The sequence below is a fragment of the Mytilinidion resinicola genome, assembly GCF_010093595.1.
Source record: "Mytilinidion resinicola strain CBS 304.34 unplaced genomic scaffold BDZ99scaffold_21, whole genome shotgun sequence".
In the NCBI taxonomy this organism is placed as follows: Eukaryota; Fungi; Ascomycota; class Dothideomycetes; order Mytilinidiales; family Mytilinidiaceae; genus Mytilinidion; species Mytilinidion resinicola.
The window spans coordinates 255197-269371 of NW_022985457.1; the positions used below are offsets into that span (position 1 = coordinate 255197).

General features: G+C 52.7%; 5 protein-coding genes across 5 annotated transcripts; 2 read left to right on the top strand and 3 right to left on the bottom strand.

Annotated features, from left to right (window-relative positions):
- Positions 1–512: 512 nt before the first annotated feature.
- Positions 513–1007, bottom strand: BDZ99DRAFT_525402 (uncharacterized protein; the record flags this gene model as incomplete). Its single annotated transcript, XM_033725990.1, has 1 exon — positions 513–1007. The coding sequence occupies one exon, from the start codon at positions 1005–1007 to the stop codon at positions 513–515; it is 495 nt and encodes a 164-aa protein (XP_033571531.1).
- Positions 1008–3711: 2704 nt separating this feature from the next.
- Positions 3712–5424, top strand: BDZ99DRAFT_575220 (uncharacterized protein; the record flags this gene model as incomplete). The annotated part of the gene is made up of 4 exons (XM_033728444.1): positions 3712–4003; positions 4084–4337; positions 4394–4515; positions 4634–5424. 4 exons carry the CDS (start codon positions 3712–3714, stop codon positions 5349–5351), a joined length of 1386 nt encoding a protein of 461 aa, XP_033571532.1. The 3' UTR covers positions 5352–5424.
- Positions 5425–7513: 2089 nt separating this feature from the next.
- Positions 7514–8367, bottom strand: BDZ99DRAFT_502443 (uncharacterized protein; the record flags this gene model as incomplete). The annotated part of the gene is made up of 2 exons (XM_033723894.1): positions 7514–8129; positions 8187–8367. 2 exons carry the CDS (start codon positions 8365–8367, stop codon positions 7774–7776), a joined length of 537 nt encoding a protein of 178 aa, XP_033571533.1. The 3' UTR covers positions 7514–7773.
- Positions 8368–9139: 772 nt separating this feature from the next.
- Positions 9140–11519, top strand: BDZ99DRAFT_575222 (uncharacterized protein; the record flags this gene model as incomplete). Its single annotated transcript, XM_033728445.1, has 7 exons — positions 9140–9233; positions 9288–9812; positions 10008–10288; positions 10372–10527; positions 10581–10637; positions 10692–10872; positions 10926–11519. The coding sequence occupies 7 exons, from the start codon at positions 9140–9142 to the stop codon at positions 11243–11245; spliced, it is 1614 nt and encodes a 537-aa protein (XP_033571534.1). The 3' UTR covers positions 11246–11519.
- Positions 11520–12435: 916 nt separating this feature from the next.
- On the bottom strand, positions 12436–14019 carry BDZ99DRAFT_502445 (FMN-linked oxidoreductase; the record flags this gene model as incomplete). The annotated part of the gene is made up of 4 exons (XM_033723895.1): positions 13794–14019; positions 13605–13736; positions 13241–13549; positions 12436–13182 (listed from the first exon to the last, which is right to left on the bottom strand). The coding sequence occupies exons 1-4, from the start codon at positions 13866–13868 to the stop codon at positions 12436–12438; spliced, it is 1263 nt and encodes a 420-aa protein (XP_033571535.1). The 5' UTR covers positions 13869–14019.
- Positions 14020–14175: the final 156 nt, after the last annotated feature.

A 14175-nucleotide genomic window follows, 5' to 3' on the forward strand; every position in this document is an offset into this window, starting at 1 on the left:
GGTGGTGAGGACGACTCAAGAAATGGACGATAGAGCAGGCGGCTCTGGTGGTAAAGGCTGTGGGAGGGACCCGTTGGGTGTGGCAGTCTGTGGTAGCAGGTGAAACGGCTGGGTTCTTTGGGATGCTAGGCGGTCAGAGGGTGTTTCTAGGAGGACGGGGTTAGGAGAGGGCAGCGATAGGGCCCTCAGGCGCGGAGAGAGCAGCTTTAGCGGCCTCGACCAAAGCTCGTGGCGGAACCTTGTACGCAGACGCCAGAACACCAGCGCCATGACTCGGGGCGCCGTGCCACGCAAAGGCCAGTCCTGACTCTCGTCCACCACGAGCGCACGGCGCCTGTCTGCAACGGGCCCACGCAGCCCCTGGGCCTGAAACTTTGGCGGGCGGCACGATGCGAGCAGTGGCGCCGGAAGCACGCTCCTCTGAGCGCTGATATCACTTGGGACCGCAGAGCCGTCCATGGCACGGCTGTCTCTGCACCCACATGTCTGTCTCGATGTGGTACCGCGCTGCCTCATCGCTGGTCCAACGTGTGCCAGAGATGATTGGAAGCGATCTCCCCAGCCATGTGCGCCTCCGCCTCCTCCACGTGGCGGTTCGACGAGTGGGGCAGCCCCAAGCCTTCCAGAAGGCCAGCAGAAGACGACATCGAGTGCGCAGGTGGCAGGGTAAGCTTTGCTGGAGCTCGCCGCTCTCTCCATTCATCATCAAGCGAATTCATACAAGCCCCAGCACTCTCCTTATCTATCTCGACGTGCATCGTCGCCCACGTTGCCCACAGCACGACGCACTCTCCAGCAGCAACTGCAGCAACTGCAGCAACTGCAGCAACTGCACCCGCCGGCGGCCCCAGGAGCGTGTCTGAGACAGGGCTCCTCCTCGGCACTGGCAAAAAGTAAACGTCGATACGGGCAGCTAATGCCGGTCCACTCCCGATGGCGCGTTTCCACGACGCTGACATCTCCCATGTGGTGGACAAAAGCACAACTCCACGCCTCATGCCCGTCATCTCTAGCGTCAGCCAACTCCTCTCCGCACTCGGGTCTGCGCAAACCTGCCCGCCAAAAGAAAAGGTCAGACAGAAGCAACATAGCCGACCTGGTACGTGCGCGTGTCGGGGACGCGTTAATTGGCCTCGCCAAAGTAGACTGTGCAGTAGTAGCGCCGGGCAGGATAGTCAGCACACTCAAGGTCCGTGAAAACCCCCCGACAGTCCTCCCAATCGCTAATCTGTAGAGCTGCGAATGGGCCTACGCATTGTGGCATTGTCGGTCTACGGACCCCTCGCCCATCGGCATCTGACATAAGGAGTCTGCAAGGCGTCCAGAGTCTCACACATTGACGGCCGCCCGCATCAAAGAGCCTCATCTGACACAAACACCACGGAAGCAGGTCGTCGCCTCAAGGATCGATGCCGCACAGGTTACAGCGGACCGCGAGATGCTGGGCCGCTGTCTTACGGCGTGTTGGAACTGTCTGCAACAAGTGCTTCAGGCTCACTTCGCAGCCCATGTCCAACGCCCACCACCCACGCCAAGTACGACAGCCACGCGCGTCTCCTGCCTGCATGAAGCAGGTCTGGTCCACTCTATAGCCACAAGGAACACTGAAAAAGGATTCCCTCCGCATGACGTTCGCGCCGGTGCTCCTCGCCGACGCCCAGATACCAACCCTTCAGCCTTTCCCGCGCCTCATCACCAACCGTAACTCATGTCCGTACGTCTCCTCGCCGTAACGTCATGGCGATGACTGTCCGCTATTGTCCACGGCCCGGCCTGGACGGGGCTTATTCATTCATCTCGCAAGCCCGCATGAAATTGTTCGCTGAGCTCGTGTCTCGCCTCTGCAAAACATCCATTCGAGACTATCCAGGGCCTAGGACCCAGGTGTCTGTCTGTCCGCATTATTGCGAAGACCCTTACCTAGTTGGACATGATGCACTCGTCGTACCACTAGCTCGGGAATCCCGCGCAGATTGTCGACCGCTCGTGGCTTTCTAGCCGCCGTCGACCGAATTACCCCTTCTGGAACTGTGTTGAGTGTGTGCCTTGCTTCTTTTCTCGCTCCCGGAAACACTGGGTACTCTTCTGCTCAGGTCTATCAACTTACGTGCGCGCTCGCCTACTGCTGATCTTGATCCGATCCCTACCACCCCCCGTACATCCGCCCCCATTCACAGCGCAGGGACTCTGTCCTTCATGCATCAGGATCCTACACCTCCTTGCATCTGGCCCCAAATGAAGAAGGCGCCATGATGAGGCCTTTTCGTCCCTTGCATTGCCGAGTAACACAACACTCTCGGAAGCAGAATATGCATACGCGAGGCTGGCGGTAGTTATGGATGACCCGGCCATTCTAGCTGCAGGGCGCTATTATAGTAATCTAACCAACACGGGTAGGTGTTGACTTTTCCCTCCAGTGTTATGTCTTGTTCTCGTTTTCTGGTCGTACAAGACAGTCCTTTCGTTCATCTCACCATTTTCGGGTGTGTATCTCTGTCGTTCATTGAAGCCGTTCTTATTATCTACGTATCAAGTAGCATCTGATTATCACATGTGAGGCCCAGTTTTTCCACCCTGTCGGCACATCGCCTCTAAACAGCAGTATCTCCCTTCCCGCAGCCGATCGACTGGGCGCAGTCCGTCATGCTCGAGCATCTGAAGGGTCCATGAGCTCGGGGAACTGGGGCTCCCATCTCCGTCCTGGACTGTTCGGATCTCGACATCTGATCGCGCGGGGTCCACTGTCTGGGCCGATCCGTCTGTAATGGCTGTCAGTGTGATAGACGGAGATACCTCCTGGACCTCGCTTCGACGGATTGACTACACTATCTCAACTCTTCTTACGGCCATAGCCTAACCGCGGAGCGTCCCATCCTGAACTCAACTCAACTCAGCTATGCGAAATCTTCATACTGGCTCCTTAGCACCATGTATCTCTAGCCAGCGTTCTAGGTAACCTCGCCCAGACTCTCCCAGTGACGCACCTCGCCCACCTGGGCAGCTGGAATAGCCAACCACATACCTAGGCACACCACGCCGTGGCCACGCGTCCGCCACACCTTCACATCTTCAAGCCTGTCATGCACGCCTTGCTGCAACCAGTTCCTTCCCGTTTCGCAGATAGCTTTCCCGGCTACGCGCACGCCATAGCCTCTCGTGTCTCGCAAGCCGGTTCCTCCTAAGCTCGTTACACAAACATGCCCACATCTACACCCACCTTCTCTCGTTGTCCCCAAGCCTGTTGCATGCCCATATCACGTATATCCACTCGCCCAACAAATCGTGTAACACGTCCCCTCTCGCTTTTCTCGGGGTGCACAAGCCCAGCCTCACGTGGCTTTTCTGACACAGCACACTTACCATGTTATGCTGTGCCATGTTTCAGCCACCGGCGTACAGATAGAACCCGAGATCGCATTACCTAGCTAGTGGAGCAGAACCGTCGGGGAACCCGATCGAGGAGACTATTGCGACGTACGAAGCAGCCTTTATCCTGCAACGGGGTAGGCTGAGGCCCTCTAAGGTAGTAGGTCTTGACTGTGAATGTGAACTAGTGAACATGGTTACAGGATTTGATCACATAGCTATACCTGAAACTAAATCGCTGATTACTAAGCTAATTTATAAGCGACTAACTAACGAAGGAAGCGAAATCGAAACACTTACGCAATGATTCCAACTTGATGATATGAGCGAGTGTTGAGAGTCATCATGCCCAATCCTGCGTATCTTTTCGTTCAAGTCCAACACACGGGAAAGGTTGCTCCTCGCAAGGATGTTCGTACAGCTATCCAAAAACATGTCATGCGAGACATCGGAGCTTCAAGGCGTGGCAGGCCCCGTCGCAAGGCCATTGACAAGCAAGCCTCAGGTCAATGTCAAGTCCCAGTCTCAACAGGGGCGATCATGGCTCCTTCACTAGTCTCCGGTGGCACTCGGACGAATCCTTTTGCTAGCTATCCAATCCCTATGAACTCAGATACATTCTTCTTAATCGACTATTGTGAGTCTAGAGTTTTTCATTTTTCAAGCAAGTACAGAGAGCTTATCAGAATGAGGGCGGTGTAGTATGCACCTCCCCAGCACCCCGTTTGCGCCCGTTCAGAGACACCTGGCTTCCCCTCGGCCTGTCAGACCCGGCACTCTTCTACGAGATTCTCTCGCATATTTCTCTTGATATCGCAGCTGTAAATCCTGGATATTCAGACCGCGGCCGAAGCAGAGCGCTGGAACTGCATCTCCTTGCCCTTCGAGATGTGAATAGGAGGCTAGAGGATCCGTGTCAAGGGTTGAGTGAAGGGGTCATTGGGGCAGTTCTTGCTTTCGCGTGTTTCAGTGTGAGTACTCGATTCACTCCGCCGGGCGATGTATGTGCAAAGCTTAACGTCTGAAGCACATAGCCAAGGATTGGAAGAGCTATGAAGCGCATATGGAGGGTTTGCGGACTATCATCCGGCTGAAGGGGGGCCTGCACAAGCTCGACAATAATCGAATCTTGAGGCTTCTACTCTCGGGGTGCGTCCGCTGCACATTTCCTTATCTTCTTTTTCCTCCATTCTCAGCGCTACCTCAACGTACTCGCAACAATCCACACCGTCGGGGGTATGAAGTGCAGTGGGCTGATATCACACAGCATCGACGTCTCAGCATCCTGCTTCAACAACGCGCCAGTAAAATTCCCGCTCCCGCTGCGCGCGCTCTCTCAGCGTCGAGAAGAACGCCAAGAGGTGCCGTGGTGGCTCCCCGTCGGCGACACGGGCGGCGACAATGTGTGGGAGCTTGTCTTTCCCTCCGACGACACCTTAGCCGAGATCTTCAGAGACGTGGCGACTACAATCATGACGGTGAAGCTGGAGCACAGCCGAAGCGGACGGCCACTGTGGCAAGATACCCAGTTCGTCCGCGACTATATTGATCCGCTCACGCACAGACTGCTCGATACTAGTATCGAAACAGACGCGGTGAATCGTTCGAATTTCGTGAATGAGTGCTCCCGCCTCGCGGCCCTCCTTCTGCTCAGCAAGATCAGACGAGCGTCTTCTCCGCCTCTGTCTCCACGGATCGTGTTCACGGGAATCGAAACCGACAGGCTGCGCGCGCTTTTAGCACGATACTATAGCGAGTGGACGGTGTTCAAGCCGATGCTGCTGTGGGTGCTGGTACTCGGTGCGCTGGAAGTGGAGGGAGAGGAGCGGGCGTGGTTTTGTGCTCTGATACAGAGGACGGCGGAGGAGATAGGGTTACGAGGGTGGGATGAGGTAGTCGTCTCGGTGTCGAACCTGCTTTGGGTTGGAGAAGTGTTGCATGCGGAAGGGGAGGCGCTAAGGGGGTGCGTTTGGATGGAAGCTTGAGGGGGATAAGAGGCTTGAGATGGGAGGGTTCTGGTGGGGGTGGTATTGAGATCGATTACTTTCTGTTGAATGGATCTCTGATCTTGTCTTGTCTGAAACCGCTGTTATATTGCGTGTGAGAAAGAAGTCTTGCATTGTCTTCGTACCCCTAGAGCTTTCCACGCTCTGGCCCAGGACTATGTCAGATAAACCCTTCTCAATCCACAGTATTCTACTATGTCTTACCTCTACAATATAAGCACATACGCTCCGCTCGCCAATACCACGACCTTGTATCCCGATCCCCAAAGTCTCCTTTGGATCGCAAAATCCCCAGCATTTTGCAGCCCCGAACCCCTTACGCATAACCTCACCATCAGCGTGGTTAGTAAACCGGCCAATCTTCAACCGGATTGACGGCCGGTTTATTAATATCACTTCTAGTTAATCCATCCAATCAGTCAATCCTCTAGCCAATCAAACCTCAAGCGGAGATTGATCCGATTGATCCCATTAGTGTTGTATAAACCGGAAAGGATGTATACAAATTGGACCGGATTTTTATAGACATAACTTTGTCATATAAAGTCCTATAAGCCTAATAATCAGACGGCTCGCAAACTACGCCCATGGATGAGGCTACAGAGTGCCCCAGATTAAAGGGCGACGTAAGAGTACCATGGTGGTGAGGTTCCAGGTGAAGAGGGGGGGGGGTGTTGGGATCTCCCTTGGGAACGTCGGGCGGAGTACCAAAGGGGGCGCATTTTTGAAGCCTAGTTAGACCCAGTAATTCGCGTAAAACGTAATCCGACCTGTATAAATCGATTCCCGTTGTCTATTTAAGCTTATCTCGTTATTATAGAGTGCTAGAGGGGGAGGGGGCTGGAGCCGTAGTTAATAAGGCTGGCAATAACGTGTTTCTCCCGGCTGAGCCGGCAGAACTCCGGGAATCTGATACCTTACCCGTTTAGGCTAAGTGTGATTGAATTCACTCATTTGTTCAATCTGGATCAGACCGGTTTAAACCAAAATATAATTATTAGCACACCCCCTAAATCACTCCACGCACAACGCCCCTCCCCCCTCTCGTCTGATCTTCTGATTGGCTGGAGCGACTCAGAGCTTCGTCCAGAGCTCTATTCTCACGTGCATTAGCACGTGTAGCCTTTCTTATTCACTTAGGCGCACGTGAGCTCATATATAAGGCTATACAAATTGGCATAGGCTATCTAGCCTCTTTATTTTACAGTGCATGCTTTCCGGTTCGTGTGGCCTTATATATAAGCTCACGTACGGCCGTATATGCAGCTGTACAAATCAGATAGGCTGCGCTGGAGGCTACGTGGCCGCATTTACAGAAAGCATTCGGAATTAGTAAGCGAGTAAAGCAAGTAAATCGGAAGCACCGGGGCAACCCTCTAAGCTAATTAGAAGGCGGTGAAATAACAGGGGGTAGGGGGTGTACGGTTAGCCCTCCCCAACTTTTAAACTTTACCTAAACTTTATCTAAATCTCGCCGGTAACCTAACACTGAGCATCGGCGTAGAACACCGTAGCTAGGTGTTATATTGCCGCTGGAATTTTGCATTATCTATAAATTAGTGGGAAAAGTTAACTATATAAAATTACCCAACTCTCGCCGGTAACCTAACACCGAGCATTGGTATAGAACACCGTAGCTAAGTGTAGTATTGCCGCTGGAATTTTATATTATCTATAAATTAGTAGGAAAAGTTAACTATATAAAACTACCCAACTCTCGCCAGTAACCTAACACCGAGCATCGGCATAGAACACCGTAGCTAGGTATAGTATTGCCGCTGGAATTTTGCGTTATCTATAAATTAGCGAGAAAAGTTGACTATATAAAACGGGGGTTGATAATCTCACACCCCCTAATCCCTCCACGCACACCCCCTCCCCCTCTTGGCGCTTCACCACCTTCTGATTGGCTCGGAGCAGTGCGGAGGAAGCTCCGGGCATTCACTTTTACGTCTCTCTACACGTGATGCTATATGCAAGGCCATACGTGATGCTATACGCGAGGCCGTATGTGATGCTATACACGAGCTCACGTACAGCTATATAGCTATGCCGATTCGCATAGCCTCACATATAGCCTCAGGTACGAGCTCAGGTACAAGCTCACGTAGTCTAAGTCTAAGTATAAGTATAGAATAGAGTTCTATTCTAGAAGTGCCTACGTGCCTACAAGTATGCCAGATCCGTCAAACCCTCACCTTATTACGGCTCCTTTGCATCGAGCCTGGCCCCCTAGCATCGCCGCCCACATCTACTCTTCACCGTGATCAATATACCCCTCGATTTCCTCATCATACGCTGCAAGCTGACGTAGAAGCTCCTCTCGGCTAAGCCTCTGTACTTGAGGATGAGGCTGAGGCTGAGGCATAGGCTGAGGCGTAGGCTGAGTACTATCTTTCCTCTAAAGTGCCTTTTTCCGTGGTACCTTATCCTTTGCACCAGGCGGCCGGCCGCGCTTCTTAGCTGCAGGTGCAGCCGTAGGTGTAGCTGTAAACGCTGCTGTAAACGCTGCTGTATGCGCTGCTGTATGCGCTGCTGTATGCGCTGCTGTATGCGCTGCTGTAGGTACTGCCGTAGGTGCTGCCGTAGGTACTGCCGTAGGTGCTGCCGTAGGTGCTGCCGTAGATGCAGCTGTAGGCCTAAGAAGGGCTGGATCAATACGAGAAAGATCAACCGGTGTAGCCGTCGACTGATAGGCATTCCGAGCGACAGGAGCTGGACGAGGGACTACAGAAATAGGCGGTGCTGGCGGCGGAGCTGTCGGCATGCGTCTTAGAGGTATGTATGCTCATATGTCTACTCTATCTGGTTTACTACGGTATTTTGCTAGGCCGTAGCCCTGCGCTGATGCGTGCGCTTGTAGAGCAATATGCGCTTCCTCTGCTGTAGGGTAGTACGCCAGCCGTGGCGGCTGGAGGGCCATGGTGAGTGTATTGTAGAGGGAGAGGAAGAGGATGTAATTGATTGCGATCAAGGCCGCATTTGGAGAGAGCATTTGGAATTAGTGAGCAACTTAAGCGAGCGAATCGGAGGCTCCGTAGAAATGCTCCGAGCCAATTAGAAGGTGGTGAAGCGCTAAGAGGGGAGGGGGTGTGCGTGGAGGAATAAGGGGGTGTGCGTGGAGGAGTTTAGGGGTGTGCGATTATCAGTCCCCTTTAGTATAACTAATATAATTATATTATATAATACTACTGCTATATAAATTTGGGTTTAGGCTATTAGCCCGTATTTTAATATTTAAAAACGTAATAACTAGGGTAAATATAATAACCTAATTACCTATATTATATAGGAAGCTCTTTAAGACTCTAGATACACTGTTAAAAATAACGTGACTTTATACAAGTTTGTGCATGCCAAGCCTGCGGTTTGCACTAGTATAACTCAAACCTCACTTCGTCTCGAGTCGCGTCTGAACTTCTTCCACCAACACCACACTTGCCTCGCCGTCGCCGGGGCCAACATCCGCCTTTAGCGACCGAAACTAACCCTCATTGTAGTCGTTTAAGGGCTCTTCTTGACGAGACGTGCTCCAATTGCTGGAACTTTGATCGAAAGACTAACGCCTACGTTAACGCCCTCAACAGCACCAACAGCGCCCGAACCAACAGTGAGCTTGAACAAGGTACTGTCAACTGACCTCACTGCGCTGAATATCGTCGTCTTCCTTCAACCGTTACACCTTTCCTTGCTCCCTTTCCTTGCATCTACCACAAATTGTAGCCTTCCAACGACTAATTGCACCTAGTATCACAGCAAGCTTCACGATGTGGGCATACACGCAGTCATTTATGGTGACATTGCTGGCAGCACTGCTCATTGGAGCCACAACCGGGCACCAATCTGTCATGGGCATCGAGGGTCAGTTAGCCAATGTGAACCCTCATGGTAAGGCTTTTCTCACTCTTTTCCCAGCAGTCCCGTCGGATTTGGCATCAAAGCTCCAAAATCCGCCTATTCAACGCCAAGAGCTGCTCTCCCAAGCCTTGCGGATCATACACTCCGTTGAATCATCTCCATCTTGCAACCGACTAGCAGCCCTCAGCCTCATCAATTCCTGCCAGTCCCTAGAAACGTCATCAAAAGGAACCAATACGGCTGAGGTGAACACCGAACTCGGTCTCGACGAAGTGAAGTCGGAGTACGCGGCGCGATTGGCGGTCTGCGAGCTTATCGGTGCCGGAGCCAACGTCCCACGGGAGTGCGCCATATTCGTCCCTTCATCCAAGGCATGTGTCAAATTCCGTTTCAGTAGCTTTTGGGGCCGAGATGACCATTCCGAAACCGAGGACACTTTGTGCTATCCCGAAGCCACTCGCTCGCAATTCGGACAATGTCTCAAAGCTCTGGAAGCGAGGCCGCAGTATTGGACTTCTTACAGCAACGCCAGACAGAACGCTGTGGTCATGTGCCAAGCGAGCAGAGACACCGTAGAGAAAGGTACGTATGAGATTTCTGAGTGCGCCTTTCTTGCCGCTGCTTGTGGTGCGCCAAGGAATTTTCAAATTTCTGAACGTCGTAGAATCTCATTATTCTGAATGAGCGGGTGACCTCGTCACGACACCTCAACCAGTGGCAGATTGGTGTATACTGATTAGCGAATTTCGTTCTCGAATTCATGCTGACATCGTACAGACGAGAAGATTGCTCTATACAAATCGCTAGCAGACGTAACAGCAAACATCGCGACCGCACTTGCGGAGTCCCTTCAGGAAGCGAAAAAACGCCTTGAAGAGCAACTGGCGTACGCGGAGAAGGTCAAAGCAACTGGAACAGAGGCCCTCGAGGAGATTAGGAAAGGCCGCGAAAGCTCTCTTTCGGCCCTCGATAGCGTCACTCAGACAGCTCAATCTGTAATCAACATGGTCACCCAAGCCTTCATGAGAGCAGGAAATCAGGCTGAAGACCTGGATCAGGTATGTGTATCTTGCTCGGCGGTCAGATCGATGAAGAGACTGTGGTACTCAGCAAATCCAAAGCTATAGCTAATTTGATATAGTCCATCCAGAAATCGAAAGAGGATATTCTTGATATGCTTAAAGAAGTGGGGGTCGTGCATGTAGAAAACACCGCTTTGCAAACTCAGCAATGGCAAGTCAGTCAGGAAGGCGCTTTAGCACTTCAGCAAACTTTAGAAGGGCTCTATAACGGGCTGGTAAGTTTTCTCATTCCTTCCAGACAGTATGAGAGCTAAGGAAACCCATTTAGATGATCTCGTCGGAGCTCATGACAAACATGTCTGAACGCCAAATTCTCCTAGACGAAGTAAGCCCGCCCTGTGCATACCCGTCTCGATTTCTTCTCTCTAACACCATGCAGCGTTTAAACATGACATTCGACATCCTCATGTCTGCTGTCGATGAGATTACAGAAAAAATTCAGCGAATAAGGATCTTCGGTGGACTCGGCGTTTCCAACACGAAATTAGGTGCGACTCTTGTGATCGTAGGCGCCTGGTTCGTTAGTAGAAGGATGGCTGGTTTTCTCTCAATCCTCTACGGCAAGATACTCTCCGATACGATATTCCTACGACCTTTCTAACACCTATACCAGGGATTTTCTTGATCATCTATAGCGCCGGCGCATCTCCCTGGTTCCACTACGCATTCGACAAAGCTTCCTCCTTGGTTCAACACGCGTCAGTTCTTCTCACCACGATAACGATCCCCCCATTCATCAAGTTTGCGGCCCTCGCAGTATTAGCAATATCATCGGCTATGGGACTGGTTTACTACATCAGTTCGTTCGTTTCCCCCAACGAAGACGAGGTCGGAGAGCAGGGTTTCATGATCAAAGTCGAGGACCCAGTGCTACCAACGGCCAATCCGAGGCAAGGCCGCCGTCATCTCAACATCTCAGCATTACGATACTAGTATGACGACATATACCACGACACTTCACTTACTTATTGCACATACACTTCACTTTATTCCAATTTTCCTTCACGAATTACGACTATGATACCGTCTCGGGTGCACACAGCATGGCGTTAGCGCGGGCAATGTGGGCGGAACTCGAAGGTGATCTGGGGCGTAGGGCTGTTTCCGATCTATGATACCCTCAGAATTAACAGAAATAGTGGTTGGCCTTGTGGCATAGAGGAGTTTTAGCGCTGCTTAATGATAAATTTGCAACACTCATGCCGCTGTCAGAGGTTCCCCGGTGAAGGTTGAAAATTTGAATGTGATGTCAAGCTCAGCGCATCGTGATTCAGACTGACCCCTTTTAGCTTCCTCATACCATTGTCAAAAGTGCTTCGCTACGTTCTCGAAAACCAGAATGGCATGTAATATTCACCGCATTGTCATCCAGGCTATCGTCAGACACGTTCTGGAACCTGTTCAGCGCTGTCAGAAGCGCCTTGATGACCCATAAAATGCAGCATTGGATGTCAAGTTCAACGCACTCTGAATCTGCCTATAGTTCTTCGCTGCATCTGGATGTGATGTGAATTGCCCCTCGTCGCGACTCGGACAACAACTGTGTTTCCTTTGGCGCGCTCATGACACCGCCAGAAGTGCCTCAGTGAACCATAATATTCTAGACGTGATGTCACGTCCTACGCACTCTGAATCTGGCTATGGCTCTTTGCTACTTCTAAATATGATGCAACCTTCTCCTCGTCGTGATTCAGACCGCTGTCTGCATCCTTTTGCCTCGCTCATGACACCGTTAGGAGTGCGCCGGTACACCACCGGAAGTCGGGGTGGGACGTAAAATCCGAACGCTTTAAATTGGGAGCCTTCCTATAGACCTCTGATGCCCTCAATAAGTTACCCTTGCAGTGAATTACGCTGCTATTGATTTCCTCTTGACACGCTCATGGCACCGTTAGGAGTGCTACAGCCCATGCATAATTTTTTTTTTAAGAGGGACGTAACGTCCGCAACACCATAGATCAGGGCGATGCTTAGAAGATCGGAGTGGAGTCGTCTATCAACGTCAGGAGGCCTTCAGCTTATCACGAAATCTCAAAAGCCAAATGCTTAGAAAGGGAGTCTAATTCACAACCTCTAACCATAACGCTCTAATCCCGCACCCATCATCAGGCCTGCTCCCAGCCCTATTTCCCACTCTTCTGCCCCCTCCCCCCAAACCCCCAGCGAATCTGATTCGCCCACTGACAAACGACCCCCAAATCATCCGCCCACGCCCACACCAACCCGGGATTCTTCTGGAACATGCGCCCCGCAGTCGCCAGATCCAGATCATTTTCCACGAGTATCTTCTCCGCCTGCGTTCCCTCAGTGATCGTCCCCACAGCCCCTACCAGCAGCTTATCCCCAACCTTCTCCTTCACCGCTTTCGCGAACGGCACTTGATACCCCGGGCCCCCCTTGATCTGCTGCTTCTCATGCAACCCCCCCGAACTAGTATCTAGCAGATCGACCCCGCGCTCAGCCAGGATCTCGGCCAGCCTCACCGTCTGCGGGACCGTCCAGCCCTCCACATCCGTCTCCTCGAGCCAATCCGTCGCGCTAATCCTCAAGAACAGCGGCATGGTGTCCGGGATCGTCGCGCGCGCGATATCGACGATCTCGAGTGTCAGGCGCGTGCGGTTCTCGAAGCTGCCGCCGTACTGGTCCGTGCGGTGGTTCGAGGCGGGCGAGAGGAAGGTGTGCAGCAGGTAGCCGTGGGCGTTGTGGATCTCGATGGCGTCGAAGCCGGCGACGAGGGCGCGCTCGACGGCGGCTTTGAAGGCGGCTTTGAAGGTGGAGATGTCGGCGAGGGTCATTTCTTTGGGCATGGCGTGTTTGGGGTTGTAGGGGATTGCGCTGGGGCCGTAGACGTTGTCGGGCCAGCCGTTGAGCTGGGATGGGTGTTAGTAGGGGAAGGGGGAAGGGGGAAGGGTGGGGGTTTGGGCGTACTTTGACGGGCGCGACGTCGCCGGCTGAGAGCCATGGAGCGACGGTGCTGGCTTTGCGTCCGGCATGGCCGAGTTGGATGCCGATTTTCTGGCCCTGGCTATGCGCGAACTCGGTGATCTTCTTCAGCGGCTCGATCTGGGAGTCTTTCCATAGTCCGCTGTCTTCAGGTGTGATGCGGCCCTCGGGGACTACGGCGGTGGCTTCGACGAAGGCGATCCCGGGGCCGCGCTGGATGATTCCCCCAAGGTGGGTCAGATGCCAGGCTGTGTGGTGGCCGTCTTGGGCGGAGTATTGGCAGAGGGGGGACAGCTTGTGAATGTTAGCTACTGGGAGGATAATTAGGGGAGTCTCGGGGTATAGCAACCATAATGCGATTCTGCAGAGTAAGGCCCCGAATCTTCAATGGCGTGAAGAGTTTGGGAATTGGCTTTCCCTCATCCTTCATGTGCAGAGCGGTACCAGCTGGTGGGAGCTGTGCAGGCGTGAAGTAGGAAATCTAAACCCAAAGATTGTCAGTGTAGGCTTGCAGTGCCAATTGATAGAGAGCCCTTACCCCAGCAGCTGCACGGTTGGTGATGTGGTCCTCTTCTTCAACCGCAGCTGTAACGCCATGGTGGGGGTTCGCCATGTTTACAGTGGTGATGGCGGGGTAGGCGGGCGTCTGGGGAATGCAATTGAGAAGCGGGTGCAATTGAAGACGAGATGGTGCTGCGGGCACAATTGAGGCCAAGGTTGGGTCTTTATATCATGCCATGCTTAGCAATCTGGCAGTGGTGACGTGCAGGTGGGTTGGAAGAATGGTCGCGCCAAGAAGAGGGACATCACCCACGTCCTGCGTCGCAGGAAGCTCCGCGGCGGCCGGAGGAGTGGCGGGAATAAGGTTGAAGAAAAATTTGTCTCGGCGCTTCTTATGTTTGCTGAGTTATTGCTCGTAT